This window comes from Pantherophis guttatus, chromosome 1 (assembly GCF_059756535.1).
Source record: "Pantherophis guttatus breed Tessera chromosome 1, ASM5975653v1, whole genome shotgun sequence".
Taxonomy (NCBI): domain Eukaryota; kingdom Metazoa; phylum Chordata; class Lepidosauria; order Squamata; family Colubridae; genus Pantherophis; species Pantherophis guttatus.
This window is the reverse complement of record NC_142063.1, coordinates 15,763,640-15,790,900: the sequence shown is the minus strand read 5'-3', so window position 1 is coordinate 15,790,900 and position 27,261 is coordinate 15,763,640. Positions and strand designations below refer to the sequence as shown.

The following is a 27,261-nucleotide window of genomic DNA, read 5'->3' as shown; positions in this document are numbered from 1 at the left end:
GGACATCTTTCTCCTTATGTCCTGGCCACTTTTTACCGCGGGACGATGAAGAGCGTTTTTAACAAACTGCATCACGGTTTGGTTTGGTGGCAGCAGTGGGCTCAGATAGAAAGTCCATACAGAGAGTGGTGAGGACAGCGGAGAAGATTATAGGAAGCTTGCTTCCTGTCATTCAGGATACTGCTTATAAGTGCTATGTGCTTAGAGCTCAAAGCATTGTCAGAGACCCCACACACTCACTTCACGGTCTGTTTCTGTCGCTCCCCTCCAGGAGGAGATTTCGAAGTATTTTTAGCAGGACTACCAGAGTCTGTAACAGCTTTGTTCCCTATGCCATCTGTTTGGTAAACTAGCAAGGTTCATTTTTCTCACCATGTACATGTACACATCCAAACTAGACTGTGTTGTTTCTCTCTGTCATATAATAATATATGTGGGTACATGCATAATTTTGCATTTATTTATTTATTTAGTCATGGTTATGTAGTGTATATTAGAGGTGGAGACCCTTTGAGAGCTGTATGCAACGAAAATTTCGTTTTAATGTATGCCAGTTAGTGTACATTCAAAATGGCAATCTTTTTTTTTTCTTTTTCTTTTTTTTTTTTAGGTAGGTGACATGACTAGAAGTTAGGTAAGATAGAAAGAAAATGTTTTTTTAGTAAAAGGCGATACAATTAAAAGTTAGAATAAGCGATAGAAATAAGAGAAAGGGGAATGTGTGTATACACTTTTATATAATAAAACAAAAGTAACAATAAGAGAAAACATAAAAGAATTGAAGAATGACAGATTGCAACTTATTATAATTGTGTATCATTATTAGAAATATATTTTATATATAATTGAATCTTATAATTGAATTTTATATGTAATTATATATATTATATATATTTTTATATAAAATTGAATCATTAGATTCCATCAATTGAAGAATGACAGATTGCTTATAATCTGTAATTTATAATTGTGTATCATTAGAAATATATTTTTATATATAATTCAATCTTATAATTGAATCTTATAATATATATAATTATATAATTTATATACAATTATATATATTATAATATATATTTTTATACATAATTGAATCAATTATTAGATTCCATCAATTGAAATATATATAAAATATATATTTTTGATGACAGATTGCAACTTATAATTGTGTATCATCATTAGAAATATATTTATATATAATATATAAATATATTTATATTATAATACGTTGCAATCTGTCATTCTTCAATTGATGGAATCTAATAATTGATTCAATTAAAAGTTGATTGAATCTAATAATTATGATTAATTTTACTAGTTTTATTTGTATTAGAATATTTGATACCCAGGCGCCAGCCTGTTCATGCGTTGATTTGATATGTTTGTAAAAAAAAAAAAACCTTATTAAAAAAATGGCAATAAAGTTATTTGAAGTTCTAACTCTTCCTCTGGGTCTTACCTTGCAGGGCGGGAGGGATGCAGGCTTCCTGCACCGGGGTAGGCCTCGACAAGCCCAGCTGCTCCGCCTGAGACGCCAGCCAGGAGTCCAATCCTAAAGCGCGGAAACCGGCCATCGTCCGGCCGAGGATCGGGGCAGCTTCACGCCGACGGGATAGAAGGAACGCGAGGGAGACAGCAAATCCCAAGATGCCCCGCGACGGAGACGCGTCTGATGACGTCACCACGCGCCTTCCAAAGGAAAAAATGTGACGTCATTGTCCAGCGTCGGCGCATCGCTCAGAAGCCATGACGGTTGGACTACAACTCCCAGGCAATTCTCTGCACCGAGAAAAGAGCCTTCTCGTAGATTTGAGGGAAGGTAGATCTACGTAGAAGGTAGATCTACCCTCAGTAGAGCTAACCTCGAAGTTCCCACAGAAATCTGGTGGAGATTTATCAACCCGGTGCGAAACTTGTAAAAAGTCTCGAGGCTACGATAAAGGAGGAATATTGTAAAATTTAGTAAACTCTTGGATACTCTTGACCATGAGAAAATGTCCATTCAGAAGCCGACAGAAAAAAAAACCGAAAATACCTTCCTTCTGCATTGCCTCCACGCAGGAGAATGATAATTATTATTTTTATTTTAAAAGGCTGTCAGGGAAACAAATCCCGCTGGATTCAATAGGCTTTCTTCTTGTTATTGCCATAACCTGTTTGGAGTACCACTCTTATATTTCTATCTCTATGCGCCGGGTGGCGGTTAGGCCTCCTTGCCTCCTGACTCCAATTCCCAGGAAGCTTTCCGCCAATCATCTTTTGTTCTGTTTCCGATTGGTCCGCCTCGCTCTCCTTCGGCCTGGTTGCCAGGCGGGGCAAAAGAGAGCCAGCCAATCGGGTGTTGCCCACAGTGCTTTGCGCGGAAGGGAGAGGAAGGCGAAGACGTGTCGGGTTTGAAAAAGAACCGTTCGCAATGGCGGCTCCCGCGGGTTCCGGAGAGGCTGACGAGCTTTTCGACCTGAGGAACAACTTCTACATCGGGGCCTTTCAGGCGGCCATCAACGAGGCGCAGCGAGTCAAGGTGAGGAGCTCGGGGTTAAATTCTGAGGGGAAAAAATGAAGCAAGGAAGGCACGACCGGTTGAACCGCCGCCTGCCAGAGTCGTTTTCCGAGTTCCCGCACCCTAACGGTGTTAAGACTGCAGGTCCCATCATCCTCAACCAGTTGATGTCACTTGTAGTTCAGTGAAAAGGCCTCAAGGTTCAGCGCGAGGGGGCTGGGGGGGCAATAAAATTAAGACCAAATATTTTTAGCAGATACAATTCTAGCTGCTGTTAGAAGATTCACAATTAAATACTGCAGTTCTTTGTTATATATTTCTGGTAAAATCCCTAAAATCTACTTGGAAAGTAGAAATGATACCTACAGATGAAGAAATCATTAGGAAAATGTTGGACTGTGCCGAAATGAGTAAACTGACGTTAGAAATAAGAGAGCAGGAAGAAAAATAATATTATTTGATATGGGATTTATTTTACCATTAGGTAGATAATAAAAAATGGTGATATATATAGGTAAGTAAATATAGGTAAATGTAGGTAAATTGAGGACCCAGTTTGTGGGGGCAATAAGCTGACTTTGTATAAAGATACAAAAGTATGAAGGCTATTGCTTAACGCATTGTAAGCCGCCCTGAGTCTCCGGAGAAGGGCGGCATATAAATCAAATTTAAAAAAAAAATGCTGAAATACTTTAAATGATGATGCAACTGATAAATTTTACATAAGAATAAACTTTGGATATGTAGTGATATTGTGAAGAGAGGAGAGGGCACTAAGGATGCAAACCGACCGATGTACTGTCTGTACTTGATTGAATGAATGATATTTGTATGTTTTATCTTTCTTTTTTTTAAAAAAAAAATGAATAAAAAATGATTTGGCAAAAAAAAAAATTAAGACCAAATAGAATAAATAGCAATAGGGGAAGGAGTAGAGAGAGAGAGGAAGGGAGAGGGAGAGAGAGAAGAAAGGGAAAAGGAGAGGAAGAAAAGAGAGGGGAAAGAAAGGGGGAAGAAGAGAGGAGTGGGGGAAGTGTAATGTATATGGTTTTGGCGGGAAGTTTAAAAGAACAATAGCCCATTGGTGATTGGCTAACTCCGTGGCCGGAGAAGTATATAAGGGGAGCTGTTTTACTGTATTTTTTGCTGGAGTCACACTGTGTATTAAAGAGCTGTTGTCACTGAAGACCTTGTTTCTGCCTCCTCATGCGCTCAACTTAACATTGGCAACGAAGGATGGGATTGAGGTAAACCAGAAGCAAGCCGAAGAGCTGACAACAACGAATCCAACCAGGCAGACGAGCTCAGTGCCAAGCGAGATGACCAGGATGTCTACTTTTACACCGCCAACGCCTTTCGACCCAGCCAGAGAGAAGTGGGGGTCGTACATGGCTCGGTTCGAATGCTTCCTGGAGGCTAACGACCTACAGAACCTCTCCGCCAACAGAAAAAGAGCTCTCTTCCTGAGCCACTGCGGCCCCGAAGTCTTCGACATGGCTGAGTCACTATTTGACCCGACCCCGGTTCAGTCGGTACCATGGCAGGCTTTACAAGCCTCACTAAAGGCACACTACGCCCCGGTACCCTCCAAATTCGTCCAGAGGTATGAGTTCCGGCAACGGCTGCAACGAGAGGGAGAGCCAATCAGCACTTACATGGCCGCCCTGCGCAAGGCCGCCAAGCACTGCGAGTACCAAGACCTCGATGAAGTGCTCCTAGAGCAACTAATCTGCGGCGTTGGAGATATTCGCCTACAGAGAAGACTTCTGGCCAGGTCAAATCTGACTCTACCCATCGCTCTTGACGAAGCAAGAGCACACGAATCCTCCACCAAGGCTGTGGAGACCCTGCAACGACTAGCACCATCGCAGACAATGCACAAGTCAGCCCCAGTGCACAGTGAAGTAACCCAGACCGACAGCGAAGAAGAGTTGGACGAAAATGTCTTCCAAACAGAAAGGCACAGACGTGAGCGGAGAGAGCGTCGAGAAGACAGTGCGAGCTGCGGAGGGTCACACCAACGGCAGACCTGCAAGTTCAGAGACTCCATCTGCAGACATTGCGATAAAAAAGGGCATTTGGCAAGGGTGTGCAGGGCAAGTCTACCATCCAGCCATAAACCGAAGAGTGGTCCTAGCCAATCCAAGCCAGCGGGGCACAAAAGAGCCAACAAATATGGCGATCCAAAAAAGGGCGCGAATCTCAAAAGTCATTAACTCCAGTGCTAAAGGTCTTTCAGGCGAAAATTGAATGGTCTTCAGCATGGCACTAGGGTCATGCTGAAGACCATTTATTATTGGTTAAGAATAATCGAGATGGAGGAAGGGAGGTTACCAAAGCTAGCGCTAATAGATCAGATTATCTCAAGTTATAAAAATAATTGGTTATCAAGCGTTCTGAAGCAGGTATCTAGCTCTGGTATTCCTTTAAATTGGCAGCAGTACGATCATAGGCAGATCCGAAATTGGATTGCACAGAGATTTAAGGACATAAGTGCACAATCGGATATTGCACAGGTGACAGCAGTAAAAGTTTGCCCCGGTTATCGGCCAATAAACAAATCTTTAAAATAGAAAAATATTTAACTCTGCCTTTGTTTCCCGTCATAAGGAGATATTTTACTAAATTGAGATTAGACCAACTTCAAACAAACATGCTTTGGGGTAGGTATAAGGGTATTCCTGTAAGTGAAAGAGTCTGTTTATGTGGGAAGGGGGAAGTTGAAATAATGTCCCATGTAATTTTTGACTGCCTCCTGTAGTCAGATTTGAGGGAACATCAGCTGGGCAGGATCTTTTACGCCAGCACCCCTAAGTCTAAAGAGTGCTTCTTGCAACATTGTTGTTAGGTTCTAACTTGCAGCTGGTGAAATGGATTGCCAAATTTGCTGTAAAATTGATGGAAAAAAGGACAAAGTTGGTGCAGCAGAATGTGATAGACTGCAGGAAAGATCACTTGATTTAATAATGTAATTCTAATAGTTTTAAGACTGATTGGGTAGATGCAGGGGTGACATTGTAATATAATTTTAATCATATTTAATTTGCATCTCAAATTATTGTATTCTATTCTGATTTCATTCTAGATCGTATTTTACTCTAATTTCATTTTAAATCGTGTTTTATTCCTATTCCAATTTCATTTTAAATTGTTTCTACCAAACTTTTGTAATAATTGTTTCTGGAGCGTTGCACTTTGATATGGCCCAAGGGCTAATCAATAAATAAAGATTGATTGACCTCAAAAGTCACGAGACCTGCAGCACCACAGTAGGTCAAGCAAGTACCGCCGTAGAAAAGAAGGTACACAGCGTGGTGGAAATAGAAGGTGCCTATTGTGGGGTGATCGTGTCATTGTACCCTTATGCTTAAGGAAAAAGGTTTTGCGTATCTTACATGACGGGCACCCCGGAATTGTTAGGATGAAAGGGCTAGCCAGAAGCTACATTTGGTGGCCACAAATGGACAACAACATTACCGAGTGGGTGGAGAAGTGTCAGCCCTGCCAAGAGTCCAGGCCAGATCCCCCCCGCAGCGCCAGTGAGGGAATGGGAACGACCCCAAGGGCCCTGGTCTAGAATCCACATAGATTTCGCAGGCCCCTTTCACGGCCAAACATTTTTGGTCATTGTCGACGCCTATTCCAAATGGCTCAGAATCAACGTAATGCAATCCACGACATCCAAAGCGGTAATCAAGGTGCTTCGGAAACACTTCGCCACCCATGGGCTACCCGATACCCTCGTATCAGACAACAGTCCCCAGTTTACTGCTACCTAATTCGAGGGGAACCATGGGGGAGTTGGGAATCAGGCATGCACTTTCTGCATCTTTTCATCCGGCCAGTAACGGCCTGGCTGAAAGGTTCGTGAGAATAGCCAAGGAGGCACTCTCACGGCTAGACGCTGGGGACTGGCAGGCCAGAGTAGACAAGTTTCTGGCTGCCCAACATGCCACACCATGCACTGCCCTTGGGCACAGTTCGGCCAAACTTCTGATGGGCAGAAAACTTAGGTGCATGCTGCACCGGCTACACCCCAATTATTCCCCGGATGGTTTCAAGGGAGCCGATGGGAAGCTGAGGGAATTCCAGATAGGGACACCCGTGTTTGCCAGAAATTATGCCAATGGGCCCCTATGGTTAGCCGGGACTATTTCTGACATAACCGGTCCCAAGTCATACACAGTGGACATGGGAGATGGGGGAATCTGAAGAAGGCATGTAGATCAAATCCGAAAAAATAGTCACAGAGCCAGAACCACAATCAGTAACTCCAATCCCTAACTACAAAACCTTTCCCACGACAACTAGCTCACGCCCGAGAAGGTTGTGAGACTTATTTGAGGACTTTGGTGTCCAGCGCCACCCCAGCGAGACGCTAGCCCCAGCTGAAGAAATCAACGCCCCCGAAGTGATCCAGGAGGTTCCACTGGCGGAGCTGGGAGAGACAAAAGGTCCCTCTGACCAGCTCAACGCCACGCCTCAGACTGAACTGCACATGTCAACTAGGCGTAGGGAACGCCCTAGTCAACTGCGTGATTTTGTATGTAAAAATGTAAATATCGAGCCTAAGTGTTCTCTGGGAAGGGAGGAGAGTAATGTATATGGTTTTGGCGGGAAGTTTAAAAGAACAATAGCCCGTTGGTGATTGGCTAACTCCGTGGCCGGAGAAGTATATAAGGGGAGCTGTTTTACTGTATTTTTTGCTGGAGTCACACTGTGAATTAAAGAGCTGTTGTCACTGAAGTCCTTGTTTCTGCCTCCTCATGCACCCAACTTAACAGGAAGGGAAGGGGAATGGGAAAGAGAAGGAGAGGAAGAACGAAGAAAGTAAGAGGAGAGAGAGGAAGGAAGAGAAGGGGAGGAGAAGAAGAAAGGTTGTAGCAAAATAAAGAAGGGTAAATGGTAAAAGAGCAGCCCCGAATAAGTAAAAATTTAAATTGATAATTATAGTTAAAAGATAAGAGGAATGAAAAATGGTGGATAAATGACTGTTCATGTAAATATGTTTATGAGAAATAAAAATAAAAACTTTTTTGGAAAAAAAATGTGGCCATTTGAAAGAGAGAGAGAGAGAGAAAGAATAAATAGCAATAGTAGATGGCGGTCAAGAAATAATTCAGAATAAGGACTTGACGGAGCAAGTCATGGAGGACTCAGGAAATGGGCAGGTAGCCCTCGACTTACGACCACAACTGGGCCCAACATTTCTGTTGCTAAGCAAGACAGTGGTTAGGTGAATTTTGCCTCATTTTATGACCTTTCTTGCCACGTTTGTTAAGTGAATCATCGCCGCCGTTAAGTTAATAACACGGTTGTTAAGTGAATCTGGCTTCCCCATTGACTTTGCTTGTCGGAAGGTCGCAAAATGAGATCACGTGACCTCTGTCATAAATACAGGCCGGTTGTCAAGCATCTGAATTTTGATCACCTGACTATTGGGAAATCATTGCATTTGTCAAGTTAGTGACACGGTTGTTAACATAAATCTGGATTCTCCATTGATTTTGCTCATCAGAAGGTCGCAAAAGCCGGTCACATGATCCTGGGACAATGCAACCGTCATAAATGTGAACCACTTGCCAGGCGTCTGAATTTTGATCATGTGGCCATGGGGATGCTGCAACAGTTGTACGTGTGAGAAACGGTCATAAATCACATTTGTCAGTGCTGCTGTAATTTTGAATGGTCACTAAATCAACCGTTGTAAGTTGAGGACTACCTGTACCTATAAATTGTGCAGGTTATAGTTTTGCCTGGGACAATGTACGGAAGTGAAAGTAGGAGGAGGATAGAAACACTATGGACATGTTTAAACTTTGGGGCTGGAGAGCACCCTTGAAAATACCAAGGAAAGTATAAGCAAACAGATCATAGAACAAATCCATTCAAGGTTCTTATTTGGGGGAGGAGGGGTGCAAATGACCAGGCTCAAAGTACCATATTGTGGAACACTTTATGCAAAGACTGAGCTGGGAAAAATAGAAGGAAAGAGAAATAAGGTGGATTGACTCAATCACAGCAGTGATGGGTGCAGTCATTGGAGGATCAGAAGGATGCTTTGGGGAGATCATGCTTCGTAAAGATCCGTGTGTCTGGCATTGAAAGCACACATCAATCACAGAATGTTTTTACTGTTTGGTAAGAGAAGATCCATCCACAACTTTTAAATTATATTAAAAGTCATTGACCTATGTTTTCACATCTTTAAAGACATGAGGGTACCTGAGGGCAGGACAAGAGGCCATGGGTGGAAACTAATCAAGGAGAGAAGCAACTTAGAACTGAGGAGAAATTTCCTGACAGTGAGAACAATTAATCAGTGGAACAACTTGCCTGCAGAAATTGTGAATGCTCCAACACTGGAAGTTTTTAAGAAGATATTGGATAACCATTTGTCTGAAATGGTATAGGTATGGGGTTTCCTGCCTGAGCAGTGGGTTGGACTAGAACAACCTTAAACACTCAAAGACCCATTTGGACCCGTATCCCACAGAAAAGAAAACACCGGGAGCCACAAAACCCTTCCCGTGCCTGGCTATTTCTTGAGCGGCCACAATACTAGCATAAGTAATTGAATTAAACATTCTCTTTTCTTCTGAAACTTTTCTTTTCTTGGATTTATTCATGGTTGGCCTACCGGGGGTTGAAAAGCTCAATAAATTGTGTGCTGGAGGGTGTCACACGTTGGCGGTTGTGAGACATATTTTGAGTGACGGAGCTGCAGCAGAGGGGTGAAAGAGCCACATGCGGCTCCAGAGCCGCAGGTTGCTGACCCCTGGACTAGAAGACTTCCAAGGTCTCTTCCAACTCTGTTATTCGATTCAATTCAATTCAATTCTCAGTTACCCTGTTTGTTAACTTGCCTCTTACGTGTTAGAAAAGCAAACAAAGTAATTGTTACATTTATAAAGCTGTATACTACAGCTTTTACAAAGCAGTTTGGAGTGGCTCTAAAATCTGATTTAAACCATATAAATTCTATTCCTGTTTATTCATTTTTATCTCCTTTGTTTCTTGTGCCTCTTTGAGCAGGCCTGAGGACTGGCTTTTTCTGCTTTCGTGTTTATTAATATTTAAAGAGCCCATCAAATGGCTAAGGAACATGGTTCTCACCACAGGCTTATGATACTCTGAAATGGGGTTGTGTGGTTACAGGAACAAAAAATGTGTATCTTCATTGAGTCCAGAATGGGCAAACAATGGCTTTTTTAATGTTATAACTACTAATCCCAGCATTCATTGTTACTCTCCATGGTGGCTGTGGCTGCTGTGAAATTGAAAGAAGGTATCTGGAAATCACTGCACCCAAAAAGTAGATTTTTTCTATTTAAGGTGATAAAGCAATAAAGATGCTGGTCCCGAGGTGTTCTGTGACTTTGAGGGAGTGGGGTGGGGTTGTGCTTTATTGTGCATATGTGTGTATAGTTATGGAAAGAATTTTCTTTTCTGTTTTTAGCCGTCCAATCCAGAAAAAGAAATAGAGAGGGACATCTTCCTGTATCGTGCCTACATCGCGCAGGTAGGCCGAGCTCATCAAATGATTTGAGAAAGTGCAAAAAATGGCAGCTGCCAAGTTTACCTACCGTAGTCTTCTATACATGTGCCTGGAGCTGAAATGTGCAGTTTTGTGTTTTTATGTGGATTGTTTTTCCATTCAGTTTCAAACAGAAATTAACTACCTCGAGAGAATTGTGATTAATAGCAACAGTACCTTAAATCCTATGTTTTGATGACGGCAGCCTCCTTTGATTACTAACTATTAATCCAGATTCTACGCACTTCCCCCCAAACTGGAGAATCTGTTATTCTCTACCTATTTGACTGCAGTTTCCATTGGCCTCAGGAAACTTCTCCAATCTGTTTTACAGATCCGTTTCAACTGGATGCTAGGATGGATGTCCACAGGGTATGGTTAATAAAGTCAAGATGTTGAGGCCAAGTTTCTATTGACCCTTCATGGCAGGAGTGGGCTTCAAAAATTTTAGCAAGGGGTTCCTTGCTTGGTTGCTGGGTGGGCATGGCAATGGTGGGCGTGGCCTAGTCGGCCTCCTGCACCACAGCAGGGGGCCGTTTTTGCCCTCCCCAGGCTCTGGAGGTTTTCCTCAAGCTTCCAGGAGGGCGAAAACGGCTCCAGGCTCCAGAGGCCTTCCCAAACTTCCAGTAGGCCCATTTTTTGCCTTCCCTGAGTCTCTGCGCACGTCCTGCGCCTACCTACATCCAAAACGGGCTGCGTGGGGACTCCTGGGAGGGGCGGGGAGGGGGCAGGGCCAGCCAGGAGTGGAATTTGGGGGTTCTCCGAACTGCACAGAATCTTAAAGAGGTTCTCCCAAACCCCCGCGAACCCCCAGCAGCCCACCCCTGCTTCATGGCTCCCATCCTGAATTTTTCACCATACCTGGCAGATGTCCCTAGACCAGGGATGACTAACCTTTTCCGGACCGAGTGCCCAAAGCACGCGTCCGAACCCCCAAAATGCAATGTGTGCATGGCCCCCTGCATGTGCCCCAGCCTGGCGCATGCACACATGCCCCCTGCTTGTGTGTGCGGCCCCCCGCACACACCCCACCCCCCTCGCAGGCGCGGCAGAGACCTGAAGACTAACTGGCTGGTGGGAGGCGTGTGGGCATGCGCAGCAGAGTTTAAACTGGGGCGACGGCTCACGTGCCATCGGCGCTGCATGCCACCTCTGGCATGCGTGCCCTAGGTTCGCCATCATGACTCTAGACCTAGGGATTTATAGTTACAGTATTTGAATATGGACCAGAAGATATTCTGGGGTTGGGATGGGGTTTACATGTCTGTAGTTGTTACAATTGTTGATTCCTTCTTTTAAAAAAAAAAAGGCTTTTTTTAGGCTCATGTGATAGTTGGGTAGTTTCAGGAATACATGCGTGAAGGAGGTACAAAAAGAGTGGGATAACATGGTTATGCCTTAATACTCTTTAACTCATGTCATGTCATTAGTTCCTGGGACCCCAAGGCTGTTCTGCAAACTTCTGAAAGATGCAACTTCCTTAAGAAGGTACTTAGAACTGGCAACACCCTTCGGAGGGCCCTGTTCTGCTTTGAATCCAAATACCTGCACCTTTCTCTTAGATGTGCTGTATTGTTCCTCCCTGAATAGTCAGAGGAACAAGCCATGGTTTGTTTGGTTCTCTTCTAAGCTTCTTTCTTCAAAAATCGATAATCTGGTCCTAATTCACATGACATACTGACAAACCAAAGGTTTAGTGTCCATTGTTTGTTAGTAGGAAACTTCGAAGCAAGAACATGTGCAACTGAATTGTAAATTTTCATTTTGGGTGTTTGCTCATTGCAAAGGCAACTTTAAAACTTAGATTAAAGACTTGAGGGCCTACCTCGGTGATAATGTAGTTTGGATAATGAAACGTCTGGGGGGAAAAAACAACCGAGCTCAGAGAGCACCAAGTATCCCTCATTTCAACCCTGAGCTACGAAATGCTATCCTGTCAGCGCCTCAACACTGGCATAGAGAGCAGAGGAGAGAGATAAGCTCTGAACTTTTGCCTGCTAAATCCCTTTGAAGTCGGGTTGTCGTGGAAATGAGGAGGGGGGGACATTCCTGGGAAATGATGAGACAAGAAGTCTGGAGAATGACTTGGAAGATAGCCAATGAGAAGCAGAGATTTGGGGATCGGAAAGGGAGGGATTGGGGGGCAAAAGGTCAGTCTTGTCCGCATTGAGTCATGATCCGGTTGCTGTGCTCAATTAAAGAAAAGATTTCCTTAAAGATTGGCAGTTTGGAAATTCATTTATTTTGAGATAGCATCGAAGTCTGACAGACGGACAAGATGAAAATGATACTCCTTATCTTGCCTGCAACATTCAGTTTTGTTCATGGTAGAAATCTCTTTTTCTTCCTCCTTTGCACAGCGCAAATATGGTGTGGTGCTGGATGAAATCAAGCCCAGGGCTTGTCCAGAGCTCCAGGCGGTCCGGATGTTTGCTGAATACCTCTCCAAAGAGAGCCAGAGGTAAATCTGGGACTTGAGTGTTATAATCTCCTGCGGGGATAATTCTCGTGTCGTCTTCACAAAGCTGCAGGAAATTTTATATCAAAAGCATCTTTTGGCTGGCTAAACCTGGGCTGATTCTTTCGTGAAGTATAATCTTTGTTACAACATTAAAACAAGATTGCAAAAGCTAAACCAAACCAGTAGACAGTAAACAAGAAAAAAGAAAGAAATTGAAGAAAAAGCGAGCAGGGCAAGAGAAGCAAAAAGAAAAATAGAATGGAAAGAAAAGCATATAAAGAAGCGGCTTCTGACATTGTTCACAACATTTATAAATATACTTTGATTTTTTCTCTCTAAATTATATATTTTTCTTCCATTTTAAAATTTATCCTGTCTAGTCGTCAAAACTAAGTCACAAGTTCCTTTTTGAAGACTAGGTGTACCTATTCTACAAAAATGAACTTGTAGTAAACTAGTAGAAAGGTAGTAGAAATAAGCAAGCTTTTCTGGGAACGCAGCTGAAGAAAATTTTAAGCCGTATGGTAAATGCAAGTAGTCCTCGACTTACAGCAGTTCGTTTAGTGACCAAAGTTCCAACAGCACTGAAAAAAGTGACTTACGACAGTTTTTCACACTTACGACCACTGCAGCATCCTCATGCTCACATGATCAAAATCCGGATGCTTGGCAACTGGATCGTATTTATGACGCTTGCAATGTCCCAGGGCCCTGGCTGTGATCCCCTTTTGTGACCTTCTGCCAAGCAAAGTCAATGGGGAAGCCAGATTCACTTAACAACCGTGTTACTAAACTACTGCAGTGATTCATTTAACAAATGTGGCAAGAAAAGTCATAAAATGGGGCAAAACTTACTTAATAAGATGTCTCACTTAGGAACATAAATTCTGGGCTCCATTGCAGTCATAAGTCGAGGACTACCTGTACTTTCAAGCTATTCTCCAAAGCACCTGAGGGTAGGACAAGAAGCAATGGGTGGAAACTAATCAAAGAGAGAAGCAACTTCTAGTTCTAAGGAGAAATTTCCTGACAGTGAGAACAATTAATCAGTGGAACAGCTTGCCCCCAGAAGTTGTGAATGCTCCAACACTGGAAGTTTTTAAGAAGAGTTTTTCAGACCATTTGTCTGAAATGGTATAGGTATGGGGTTTCCTGCCTGAGCAGGGGGTTGGACTAGAAGACCTCCAAGGTCCCTTCCAACTCTGTTATTCTATTCTATTCTATTCTATTCTATTCTATTCTATTCTATTCTATTCTATTCTATTCTATTCTAATCTAAGAGCCTTGGTGGTGCAGCAGACTAAAGTGCTGTTAAGTAACACCAGCTGCCTGCAATTACTGCAAGTTCAAATCTCACCAGGCTCAAGGTTGACTCAGCCTTCCATCCTTTCGAGGTAGGTAAAATGAGGACCCAGTTTGTGGGGGCAATAAGCTGACTTTGTATAAAAAAGAACACCCCTTGGGGGTGGGGGCGAAAGCCCTACTAAGTAGGTATATACAAAAGTATGAAGGCTTAAAAGCATTGTAAGCTGCCCTGAGTCTCCGGAGAAGGTTGGCATATAAATCGGACCAATAAATAAATATTCTATTCTATTCTATTCTATTCTATTCTATTCTATTCTATTCTATTCTATTCTATTCTATTCTATTCTATTCTATTCTATTCTATTCTATTCTGATAAGAGGCAAATGCCTTGTTTCCCCGAAAATAAGACATTCTATTTCTATTCTATTTTCTGAGCAAGCTTAGAATAACATGTCAAGAATGTTCCATGTTTTTAATGTTCCTTCTGCCAAATTTTGCAGGAGGTGGTTTGGGCCTCTGAAAAGCTGCTCGTAGTGAATTTGGTGGCTACTCCCATTTTGGGTGGGGGGATGGACATTGACATTTATTTGACCCTCCCCTCTCTTTTTATAGGGATGCAATTGTGGCGGAATTAGATAAGAAGATGAGCAAGAGCATGGAGGTCACTAACACCACTTTCCTGCTGATGGCGGCTTCGGTCTACTTCCATGACCAGAATCCTGATGCGGCGCTGCGGACCCTTCACCAGGGGGAAAGCTTGGAATGGTAAGCGGGTTTGGGCCCACCCTCGTTTTCTCAGATCCGCCATGTGCGAGCCTGGATCCCATCGTCGCTTCCCACCAGTTTCTTTAGAACAATTGTTATCTCTGTAAAGAAGAACTTATAACTCATCCCATCGATTGAATCACAATCTATACACCCGATTGTTCTCATCCTATTAGTAAGAAACACTTTCTATCTCATGTACTCAAATAATGATATGTTTCCCTTAGAGGAAGATTCTTTTTTCCCTCTTAATTTAGTTTGTGAATCACCAAGTAGTCCTCAACTTATGACAATTCATTTAGCAATAGTTCAAAGTTATGATGGTGCTAAAAAAAAAGAAACTTACGACTTTTATAACAGGGTGAAATGCTACTGGTTCCGCACCTGTTCAGGTGAACCAGTAGTGATAAAAACTACCGGTTTGGGCAAACTGGTAGTTAAAAAAAAGCCAGCAGTTTGGTATTTCCGACGATCAGCTGTGCCGTGCGGTTTATATTTGCTAGAAAGCAGGAATTCCTTTCTAGCGAAGATAAATCGCGCGGCACAGCTGTTCCCCCCCCTTGCTGTTCTACTTACCTTGTTAAGCCTTTTTCCGCGTGAAGCGTGCTTTTGGCGTGCACTGCACATATGCGCGCGCAGCTCACATTTGGCACACACCACGCATGCAAGGGCAGTGAACCAGTGGCAATCCGCAGACGATTTCACCACTGGTTTATAACCATAGGAGTTCCTCATGGTGACACAATTAAATTAGGGCACATGGCATCTGTCATCCTTTTACAGCAAATTATAAGTCTCCTGATTTGTGACCTTCCCACCTGTCTTCTGACAAAGTCAATGGGGGGAAGCCAGGTTCGCTTTGCGACAGTGCGATTCCCCTTTTTAACAATTGTGTGATTCGTTTAACGATGTGATGATTCAGCTAATGATCGCATCACTTGGCAACAGAAGTTCAAGTCCTGATTGCGGGTGGTAAGTCAAGGTCTGCTTGTAATACGAAAAGTCAAAGGGCAGAGAAATAAACTACTGAGGTGTGAGAATTGATCTCCCATTCATAGAAGGAGCTCAGTTGGTGCACAGGTTTTACTTATTAGATTTTTAGGCCACCCATAGTCATCTTATAGGGGAGATGGGCTGCATAATAAATAGATTAGATAGATTGTATATTATTGTTCTGTTCTGTTCTGTTCTGTTCTGTTCTGTTCTATGGATGTATTTGTGCAAAGGCTGCTGGCTAGTCATGGTTCCCACCTGCTCCTTGAGCATAAGCCCCTAGTGCAGAAGGACCCCTTAATTGTATACCAGAGTCATTGATTGAGCCATAGGAATTGAACGAACCAACTCAGAACGCATGTAAATCCCCTGTGATCTGCCTCCTCTAAGACCCTAAAATGCTCTCTTTCTTTCCAGCATGGCCATGACCATCCAGATCCTACTAAAACTGGATCGTCTGGATTTGGCCCGGTAAGTTTCCCAGCCTGTCAGCATCATCCCTCCTGCCTTTTTAAAAAAAATTTATTGAAATGAATTGAAATGTTTTATTAGAAGGGGTGGGTTATCTCCTAAATCGTTAGGAAATTCTCAACCTTTTTGAATCAACACAGTCATTCTGTGGCATACCAGAAAATTATAGACAGTATACATATTTTTAAAAGTGTTAAGATTTGGTTTCAGAGGAAATTACACATTTTTTTTTAGTATCAGTACTATACTGACTATATGGGTTATTCAGAATATATATAATACAAAAATTATTTGAGAAAAGCTAACACAAGAGAAAAATCTTGTGGCACGCTAGAAACAAGCCCATGGCGTACCTATGTGTCATGGAATGCTAGTTTAGGAGACAGCCTGGAGTCAATAAGGAGAGGCCTAACTTTGCAAGTAAAAGTTCCCTGTTTAATCAGACTGAAGAAGCTACTTGGATAAGCACGGAAATCTTTCAAATCAAAGAGACAGGAATTCAAATTGCTATGACTCAACTTCCAGACAGTCCCGTTCAATCCCTCTTATTGTCTGTTTTAAATGAGAAGGTTGCGGGCAATGAATCAGCATAAAATAGGACCTCTTCCAGTGGTAGGATTCAAATAATTTAACAACCAGTTCTCTGCCCTAATGACCGGCTGGGTGGGCTTGGCCATGGTGGGCGTGGCCAGGGGATGTGACAGGTAGCACTTGCTTTCTGCACCCCCCTGGGAGCAAAAATGGGCCGTGGGGGTATGCACCCCCCACACCCTGTTTTGGGCCTAAGAGGGGTCCCTGCAGCCTCCTGGGAGCGAAAATGGGCTGTGGAGGGGCGCCACACCCCACCATGACCCATTTTGGGCCTAGGAGACCTCCCTGCACTTACCTGGGAGCCAAAATGGAGGGCATGGGGACGAAGGGAAGGGAAGGGACTGGGCGGGGCCACCCAGCGATTTAACTACTGTTTCGCCTGAACCGGCTGAATCCATGAGTCATTTGCCATGTGACACCCCAAATCTTGCAGATAGGCCAGCAGGAGGTTTTTCATCCAAGTGCTCCCTCTTCTTTCTTCCTTCTCTTCAGAAAAGAGCTTAAGAAGATGCAGGAGCAAGATGAGGACTCAACACTGACGCAGCTGGCAACTGCATGGGTGAATCTTGCGATGGTAGGTGCCATCCGCGGCAGTTGGGCACTAAGGGAAATGTCGGCCCCCAAGAACCAAGAGCGACAGCTGCCTTTATTATTCTTCACCTGTAGACAGAGTCTTGCCGGATTAAAGCAGATATTTGCTTTATAACTATATCTGCTATATAGCAGATATAACTATAGATATGCTGTAGAGAAAGCAAGGGAGGAGCCATTTTCACCTTCTTCCTATCAGCCAAACTTTCCAAGCTCTGCGGCCTTTTGCCTTCTGAAAAGCAATCCTTCCCACCTGGGAACGCAGACTACATTCCACCCCAGGAAGATTCGATGTAGCAGCAGTGAACCTTTCCAAAGCAACTCATTGAATCCTGGTGAGACCCAGGCAGAAAGGTAATCCAGTTTTCAGCCACCTGGGAAATTTAAATGGTGGAATAGCAGCTACTAGGATTTCCATGGATGGGCCATGGTAGCCAAGAATCTTAGGATATGCATTCCTGAGTTATCAGGATGATGGGACTGGCAGTGTTACAATCCAGGTTGTTTAGGCAGATGTGGGCCCATGAAAAACGGCCCTACAACAGCTGGTAAAACTCCACCCCGAAACCTTCCTGAAGGCAGCCGCCCACAGTCAGTGCAACACAGTCTCACAAACTAAAGCCAATAGTCACCGGGGCTGATTTCACAAGGCAAGGGGGAAGTCTGTAGTTCAGAAACAAGATGCAAAGCCCATAAGTCATAAACAAGGTTCAAGGTCCACAGGGCAAGATCCGCAGGGCAGAAACACAATTCGAAGCAGAGTTTACAAAGGCTGGGAAAGAGTGTGCCAAAGCAAAATAATTGTTCCCAACAAAGACACACACATCCTTGCGTTTGTGAAAGTAGGCAGCTCCCCGTCTGGTCAACTATCTTCTCCAATGCTGGTGGGGCCTGGGACAGCATCGTCCTCAGCCCCTGGACTCTCCAGACATTCCAGACATTCCAGGGGAGATGTGTCGGGATGGTCCTGATTCCAATTCCGCCTCCGAATTGGTATCCAATGGGTCGAAGACAGCCATTTTACTATTGTTATGCTGGGTACAAATAGCTATTTCTTGGAATTTGTTTCAACGGGGGAGGGGAGAATAGCTCTGCCAAAAATGAGTTGATGAGTTACTGTATTTTTCGGAGTATACGACGCACCTTAGTTTTTGGGGAGGAAAATAAGAAAAAAGCTGATTGGCAGGTGGATCGGCCCCCAATCAGCTGTTCCCAGAGGTGAATTTTAGCAACAGGTTCCTTGGTTGTGAGCTCTGTGCCTTGCTTTTTTTTGCTTTTTTTCTGCCTCTCAAACTTTTGAAACTCCATTTCAGAAAAAACTTTGTTTTCTGCCTATGAAAGCCTCCAAAACAGGTTCAGAAAAAAAGCCTCAAGCTCTTGTTTGGGAGCTTCTTTTCTGAAGCTTCGTTTCTGATGCTTTTTTCAGTCTCTGAAACCTCCCTTTGAGAAACGGCGGGGCTACATTCGGAGTATAAGACGAACCCAGATATTCACCCTCTTTTTTGGGGGGGAAAAGGTGCGTCTTATACTCTGAAAAATACGGTACATGGCGAGTGACAGCAGTGTTTTTCAATCTTGGCAAGTTTAAGATGTATGGACTTCAACTCCCAGAATGCTCCAGCCGGCTGTGGCATTCTGGCAGTTGAAGTCCATAGTCTTAAACTTGCCAAGATTGGGAACCCCTACTCTAGTCTAGATCAGTGGTCGGCAAACCACGGCTCGCGAGCCACATGTGACTCTTTGGCCCCTTGAGTGTGGCTCTTCCACACTCGTGATGCCCTGGCCATCTGTGGCTGACCCGAGAGCGTGCGCACGTGCAGGGAGACCCTCCTCAAACGAGTGCCGAAGCCCAGGAAAGGTGCGCGCGCAGGGTGAGCAGCGGCTTGCTTAAGGAGGTTTTCCCCATGTTTGCGCATGCTCCCGGCTCAGCCACAGCCGGCCAGGGCATCACGAGAGTGGGAGGAGGAGGAAAGTGCAGGAGAGAAGCTGCCCTGTACCTACCTTCACGCCACATTTGCACGTAAGGCAGCTTTTGCTTCCTGCCGCTTCAGGCTGGAGTTCGCACCCTCCGCACTCAGCCGAAGAGCTGCTGGGGGTGGGGGATGAAACAGCAAGGCGATGGCGAGAGGAGGGGAAGGAGGAGGACGGTCACCCGAAGGGAGGGGGAGAGACATAGAGAGAGAGATGGGGGTAGAGAGAAAGAGACATACAGAGTGATACATAGAGAGGGGTGAGAGAGGGGAAGAGAGGGAGAGATACAGAGGGAGAGAGACGGGGGAGAGGGGGAGATAGGAAGAGGGAGAGAGAGACAGAATGGTTTTGTGGCTGGGTAGGCGTGGCTAGGAGGGGTCATGTGACTGGGTGAGTGAGTGACATTGAGTTGCCCACGCCCACCCAGGTTTTGTGGCTCCGGTGTGTTTTTTTTCTATGGGAAACGGGTCCAAGTGTTTAAGTTTGCCGACCCCTGGTCTAGACCATCATCATTTCTACTCCAGCTGATGGTAGCTCTGTCAACGGAAGTATTTTTACGTTAGGTGATAATCCTGAAATGGTTTAAATCCTCACCATTGAACTTACGGGCATTTCTAAGGCACTAACTGCTCATCATGAATGTGCCTGCAAACTGTTTAAAATAGTGTTCCTCCTCCTAAGGATTTCCCAATGTGTTGCTCTGCAGGGTGGTGAAAAATTGCAGGACGCTTATTACATCTTCCAGGAGATGTCGGAGAAGTGGTCACCCACACTGCTGCTCCTGAATGGCCAAGCTGCCTGCTACATGGCACAGAGCAAGTGGGAAGATGCTGAAGGGGTGCTGCAGGAGGCTCTTGACAAGGTGAGCTCTTCCCCAGAAATCTGGCTGAAATCAGGAGGTGGAAATCTTGTTTTCAGTTGCTACGCCGTGTCCAACTCTTCGTGATCCCATGGACCATAGCACAGTGTTACACCTGGAACTCATCCTCCACTGTTTCCTGGAGTTTCCCAAATTCATGTTCTTTGAATTGATGACACTATCTCACCATCTCATCTTCTCCTGTCCCCCTTCTCCTTTTGCCTTCAGTCTTTCCCAAGATCAGGGTCTTTTCCAATGAGTCCTTCTCTTCTCATTTGGCGGCCAAAGCATCTGAGCTTCAGCTTCAGTATCTGTCCTTCCAAAGAACATTCAGGGTTGATTTCCTTTAGGATTGACTGATTGGATTTCCTTGCAGTTCAAGGGCTGTCAATTAGTCTTCTCCAAAACCACAATCTAGGGAGTCAAGAGACTTTTGCAAACTGCAGTGACATCAAAGTTCCAACTGAAGCACCATGTTACCATAGTGTGAATTATGCCATTGTGTAGTTGCATTACGTCTGATGCAAACTACGTTGTTAATGCATCAAAGTCATGATATATATCACATATACGTGCAGATTCCCATATGGGAAAGACCTGAATCCTGTTCCTGGTCCCCAGTTCTCCCTATTCCTTGCAAATTGGTGACCTAATCAGTTTGTTATCCTGATTCCTTCCATGATGGGTGGGGTCAGAGGCAGTGGTGGGTTGCCCCCAGTTCACACTGGTTCTATAGAACCGGTAGTAAAACCAGCGGGAGGCTCCACCCACCGACCCTGACATCATCAAAATGCTTCTGCGCATGCGCAGAAGAGCGTGTGAGTGAAGCGAGCACGGGTGGCCCCATTGCGAACCGGTAGTAAAGGTAAATAGAACCCACCCCTGGTCGGAGGGGAGAGATTTGATCAGCCTGCAGAAACACTGTAGTTCAATTGCTAGCATCAAATATCCAGTTTATAGGACAGACAGACAGACAGACAGACAGACAGACAGACAGATGATAGATAGACAGACAGATGATAGATAGATAGATAGATAGATAGATAGATAGATAGATAGATAGATAGATCTCTTTATTGGCCAAGCGTGATTGGACACACAAGGAATTTGTCTTTGGTACATATGCTCTCAGTGTACATAAAAGACAAGATACATTTGTCAAGAATCATAAGGTACAACGCTTAATGATAGTCATAGGGTACAAATAAGCAATTGAATCATATTACGAATCAATCAATATAAATTGTAAGGACACAGCAACAAGTTACAGTCATGCAGTCATAAGTGGAAGGAGATGGGTGGTAGGAACGATGAGAAGATTAATAGTAGTGCAGACTTAGTGAATAGTTTGAGTGTTGAGGGGATTATTTGTTTAGCAGAGAGATGGCGTTTGGGAAAAAACTGTTCTTGTATCTAGTTGTTCTGGTGTGTAGTGCCCTATAGCGTCGTTTTGAGGGTAGGAGTTGAAACAGTTTATGTCCAGAATGTGAGAATATTTTCACAGCCCTCTTTTTGACTCGTGCAGTATACCGGTCCTCAATGGAAGGCAGGTTGGTAGCAATTGTTTTTTCTGCAGTTCTAATTATCCTCTGAAGTCTGTGTCTGTCTTGTTGGATTGTAGATGACAGACTCAATAATTCCCCTTGTCACAATTTGACAACAGCATATTGTGGTCTTATTCAGTGCTGGTTTTTGTGCTTCTCTCCCCTTTCAGGACAGCAGCCATCCTGAGACTCTGATCAACTTCGTAGTCCTCTCACAACACCTGGGGAAAACTCCAGAGGTAGGCGCTGCTTGTTCGCATTTGGGGGTGGGGGAAGCATTTCAACTCTTTTGACCATAGAGGTAGTCCTTGACTTACAACCGATTGCTTAACAACCGATCAAAGTTACAGTGGGCCCCCCAAAAAAGATATTTACGATCTGGTTCCCAAGTTCCGACAACCACCAACCCCTCCTGTGGCAACATGGCCACGTTGGCAGTGTCCCGCACTCACAACCTGCAATTTATGACATTTTGACCAGAAAATTCTTATATTCTGTAAGCCGCCTTGAGTCGCCATGGGCGAATAGACGGCAATATAAATCTAATAAATAAATAAATAAATGAAAATAAATGAAATAGCATTTACTCTTGGTTTCTGGCAAAACCTCATAGTGAACAAGGGGCTCCCTGTCACAAAAATGGTCATACGATGAGGTCAGTCACATAATGACCTGCTTTATGACTGTCATGACTTACGACTACAGTTGCCAGGGACTACAGGTAGTCCTCGACTTACAACAGTTCATTTAGTGACTATTCAAAGTTACAACGCACTGAAAAAAATGACTTATGACCATTTTTCATACTTACAACCATTGTAGTATCCCCATAAGTCACGTGATCAAAATTCAGATGCTTGGTAACTGGTTCGTATTTATGACGGTCGCTGTGTCTCAGGGTCATGTGATCCCCTTTTGTGACCTTCTGACAGGCCAAGTCAATGGGGAAGCCAGATTTACTTAACAACCAGGTTACTAACTTAACAACTTCAGTGATTCACTTAACAACTATGGCAAGAAAAATCGTAAATGGGGCAAAACTCACTTAACAAATGTTTCACTTGCCAACATACATTTTGGGCTCAATTATGGTCGTAACTGGAGGATTACCTGTACTTGTACCTACAGCCATCTCTTTTTGGCTAGTATTAGAGTTCAAGGAGCTTAAATAATCCTTCATCTCTGACCAACCATTTCAGGAAAGTTTCCACATTCAAAATGTACCCATCTCCTTGGACAGAGCGAAGATACTCTATTCACAGTTCACAGTTCTCTCTTTTATACTGAAAATATAGTATTTGTGATTGAAAACGAAACTTGAGTTCTGCAAGAAAAAAGCCAAAGAGAATTGAAATGCATTTAAAAAAAAACCTCTCCCAACTCCAGATGAGAAATTTTAACCATGCAGAATTTGCAGATGCAATCTTGTTAGTTTTTAATCATTGTTCCTGTCGGATGGATCTACCGTGTTTCCCTGAAAATAAGACCCTGTCTTATATTTTTTTAAATCCCGAAATAAACGCTTGACCTTATTTTCGGGCAGGTCTTATTATTTTGGGGCGCTTGGAGCAAGACAGGGCTCCTCTTGCCATCTTACCTGATTTCCAGCTCTGTCTCCCTAACCCTAACTAGAGGAAATGGTGAGGACTGGCTGCCCATGTGTTTAAATAATTCCAGGGAGGCCTTATTTTGGGGGGGGGGGGCTTATTTTAGCACATGTGCTCAAAAACCCGATTGGGCTTATTATCCGGGGAGGTCTTATTTTTGGGGAAACACGGTATCTTCTTCCTCCAAATGTTACATGCAGCCTTAATCACTACTTAGATAAGAGGAGAGAAATGTAATGTGATATAATGTAAGCCAGGATTCTAAATCTCCCTGTTTAATCAGTGATTTATTTCTACCTCTTCAGGATAACTATAAGCCTCTTTGGCTATGCCCCCCCCCCTCAATTCTCTCCTACCCCAAATGGGTGAATCCAACATATTTTCATCTTTTTCAGGGACTGAAGAGCAGGGCAAAATCGCTCCCTTAAAAAAATCCAACAAATCAGATTATTTTTCCATGAGTGGAAAAATCAAGGGACAGGACAAGTATTTAAACCCCAAAAGAGGTTAATTACCATTTTCCCTTTTAAAACCTCTTCCCAAATATGCAAATTGGGTGAGGAATTTCAAGGATCTTGGACGTTCCTGCATCCAGAACACCACAGTCCCCAGGTAGAGCCAAATAATAAAATTCAGCCTCCTTATTCAAAGGTGGATTTACATTCTTGTTAACCCACCTATTCAAGGCACTCGATGGGCGCACAGATCAAGCCAATATCTCTTTCTGCATCCAGGTATTTTTTCAATCCTATTGTGCCTTTTTTTTTTTTTTTTTTTTGCAAGATTTTTATTCAGGGGTCATTGGCTAGATGACTTTAAGCCAGTGTCTTTCAACCTTGTCAACTTTAAGAGGAGCAGACTTCAACTCCCAGGATCCCCCAGTCAGCAAGGCCGGCTGGCTGGGGGATCCTGGCAGTTGAAGTCTGCTCCTCTTAAAGTTGACAAGGTTGAAAGGCATTGTTCTGTTTGAAGAGCCACTTATCCGGGTTGCTTCAGTGGATTCCTACACTCAGCAATGAAATTAAGGCCTTAAATGACTCTTTCCAAGTCTAGAATTCTCAAGACAGAAGAAGTAACTCATTAGGGATAATTAATTGCAGGTCTGTCCTTGATGAGCTTGGCTCCTCTCCCCACTGCCATTTTTAGCAGGGTGGGGAGAGTGGGAACTGACCCTTTCTCCCCCTTGATGGAGCCCTGGCCATCTCTTCCTCCCTTGACCCCTCTGACCCCTGGCCACACGCATGCAGCCAGCTGTTGCAAAGGAAATGGCTAGGAAAGTTTTTCTTTGCTTTTCCATCGATGATCCTTTCCAGCTTCCTCAGCCAGGGAGCCAATCTCCGCTCCTAAAGCCTTCTTCCCAATCCATTGTGCATTTCGGGGCAGCTCTCCTGACCTCCTTCCTCTTGTGGCCACCTCCGTTGGGAGTCCCTCCTCTGCATGGGAAAGGTGAGAGGTCGCCCAGTTCTCAATCAGCCTCCCGCTGACACGGGAGAATGGCTGGCTAGCTTTTCCCATTCCAGCGGCCTTGTCCTTTGGGAGCGGAATTTGCTCTTCTCCTTTCCCGCAGGAGATTTTCTTTCCCATTGTTTTTGTTATTAATCACTTGGGTTCTGTCCCTTCTTTCCTCTTTTTTAGGTGACCAACCGTTACCTGTCGCAGCTCAAGGATGCCCATAAAAGCCATCCGTTCGTAAAGGAATATCAAGCCAAGGTAAAGCATCTCTTCTCTTTGGCTTTGGCTTCTGAGAGAGAAGAGGGAAGGGAAAAGGAGGGAGGATTATTTTAAAAAAATGCATTTTTGTTGTTTGTCAAACATTGCGGATTGTTGGTTAAACCCACCATATTGTACCATAAAATAAGTGTTTTCATCAGATTCAAGCGGGCCTGGGCTTCAGGTCCTTTAGCAATAGATTCGCTGCCCCGTTGCTTGATGGGCATGGCCATGGTGGGCGTGGCTTAGTCGACACCTGCATCACAGTGGGGGGGTGTGTGTGTTTTTCGGCCTCCCCAGGTTCCAGAGGCTTTCCTTAAGCTTCTGGGAGGGTGAAAACAGCTTCCCCCTGGCTCCGGAGCCTGGAAACAGGCCCATTTCCAGATTTCTGGAACCTCTGGTAGGCCTGTTTTTTGCCCTCCCAGACCCTTCGCGCAGCCCCTGCACTTACCTGGAATGATGAAAGGGCCATGTGCAGACTCCTGGGAGGGGAGGGGTGGGCGTGGCCAGCCAGGGGTGACATTTGGGGGTTCGCTGAACCCCAGCGATCTTTGGCTAGAGTACTGCCTGAACCCCCAAGAGCCCACCCCTGGATTCAAATACGGGAATGATTGTTTTTTACGACCCTTTAATCCACGGGTGTCAAACTCACGGCATCACGTTGCCATCATGTGACATATTGCAGCATTTTTTTCCCCTTTGCAGAGCTGGGGTGGGCGTGGCCTGCTCGTGACATATTTGGCCTGTGGGCCACCAGTTTGACACCCCTGCTTTAATCCCTTTGTTTCGGGGTGGAGTCAGGATAACTGAATGGAGCTGAATATTTACTGGCCAAAGGCCCTTCCTGACACCTACTTGAAGTTCACAGCAGATATTTTCTCTTTGCATAGATAAAGAAACAGCTGCCAGCTGCCTAAGATCAAACTCTTGATCTTCTGAGTGGGAGGCGAGCATTTCACCTCTAGGCGCCACTCATTGGGAATAAATGCAATAATGGTTCTATTTTCATTAAATGTATTCTTGCAGGAGTCCAGTTCTCGGGGTTGCTCAGGCAGCAGAGAAGCAATACAGGCAGTTCTTGAGTTATAACCACAACTGGGACCAGAATGTCCATTGCTAAGCAAGGCAATTGTTAAATGAGTCGCAGCTGATTTTAATATCCCTGTAGTTGTTACATGAATCATGCAATCATTAAGCGACTCCAGCTTCCCCCATTGACTTTGTTTGTCAGAAGCTTGAAAATGGAGATGACTGCTTAACCACCATGGCGAAAAAGGTCATAAAATGGGGTGGGACTCACTTAACAACCACACTACTTAGCAAAGGAAATAGTGGTCATAAATCGAGGATTACCTGTATTGATAGATTGCTATCAGACCTCTTCTGTTTTGCAAACTATCAGGCTCCCTTAAGTGCTTCTTCTCCCAAAGTTCCAACTTTTCTATGTTCCTTTGAAGACGTCATGCCCAGAAATGGACACGACACTCCCAACTCTGAAATAGGCAGCGTAGACAAGCGGGACTGTTAGTGTCCTTTGACCAGGACACACAACTTGTATTAATGCAATTCAAGGTTTTACAGGTAGTCCTCAATTTACAATCACAATTGAGCCCAGAATTTATGCTGCTAAGTGAGAAATTGGTTACATGAGTTTTGTCCCATTTTACGACTCTCCTTGCCACATTTGTTAAGCGAATCACTGCAGTTAAGTTAGTAACACGGTTGTTAAGTGAATCTGGCTTCCCCGTTGGCATTGCTTGCCAGGTGGCAAAAGTTGATCACATGACCCCAGGACACTGCCACCTTCATAAATATGAACCCGTTGTCACGCATCCAAATGTAAATCACGTAACCGTGAGGATGCTGCAACAGTCACATAAGTATGAAATAAGTCACTTTTTTCAGTGTCATTGTAACTTTGCATGGTCACTAAATGAACTGTTGTAAGTCAAGGACTGCCTGTGCTGGCCTTTTTAGCTGTTGCATTGTGGATTTGATTCTCCCCTTAGAATGTAAATTTATTTTCTTTCTTTCTTTGTGTTTTGGGCTATAAAGGAGAACGACTTTGACCGCCTGGCATTACAGTACACTCCCTGTGCTTGATACCTCAAATCTGTAGCATCTTTAGAAGTTGGATTCAGCCCAAGGATCTCGCAGGAATCACTTTCTCTGCCCTAGTAGAAACTGGACATTTCCCTGAGTTGGCCGCAGGCAGCAAAGCAATCCAGGTTTTCCGATGCGGTTTCTCCAGTATCTTTGGGTTCCTGTTTTAAGCAAAGACTGGGTGGAATAGAGACTTGGAAATGCCAAACCTTTCAACATTCCCAATAAATCCTCCATTAGGTTTGCTTGTGA

General features: G+C 44.1%; 2 protein-coding genes across 3 annotated transcripts in view; one reads left to right on the top strand and one right to left on the bottom strand.

The window, feature by feature from the left end:
- The window catches only part of DDX49 (DEAD-box helicase 49), a 28,513-nt gene extending 26,247 nt beyond the window's left edge, over positions 1-2,266 (bottom strand). Inside the window, exon 1 of the mRNA XM_034422605.3 lies at positions 1,460-2,266. Within this exon, the coding sequence (XP_034278496.1) occupies positions 1,460-1,574 (115 nt within the window). The 5' untranslated portion in view covers positions 1,575-2,266. The remainder of the gene's footprint in view (positions 1-1,459) is intronic.
- COPE (coat protein complex I subunit epsilon) lies at positions 2,185-27,261 on the top strand. 2 transcript variants are annotated; one of them, XM_034422606.3, is made up of 10 exons: positions 2,185-2,521; positions 9,960-10,022; positions 12,398-12,498; positions 14,417-14,569; positions 15,980-16,033; positions 17,117-17,198; positions 19,893-20,048; positions 21,760-21,828; positions 24,832-24,906; positions 26,962-27,261. In XM_034422606.3, the coding sequence occupies exons 1-10, from the start codon at positions 2,414-2,416 to the stop codon at positions 27,007-27,009; spliced, it is 909 nt and encodes a 302-aa protein (XP_034278497.1). In that variant the 5' UTR covers positions 2,185-2,413; the 3' UTR covers positions 27,010-27,261. The 2 variants fall into 2 exon arrangements, with proteins under 2 accessions (XP_034278497.1, XP_060550814.2); XM_060694831.2 differs by lacking the exons at positions 9,960-10,022; positions 12,398-12,498; positions 14,417-14,569; ... (4 more) ...; positions 24,832-24,906; positions 26,962-27,261 and adding an exon at positions 3,736-7,246 and having other exon boundaries at positions 2,233-2,521.

What these genes read in the sequence shown, in the direction of transcription:
- COPE (XM_060694831.2), top strand. Translation starts at nt 2,414, where the DNA reads ATGGCGGCTCCCGCGGGTTCCGGAGAGGCTGACGAGCTTTTCGACCTG. An exon ending in ACGAGGCGCAGCGAGTCAAG is followed by an intron (nt 2,522 to 3,735) that starts GTGAGGAGCTCG and finishes TTGGCAACGAAG; the next exon opens with GATGGGATTGAGGTAAACCA.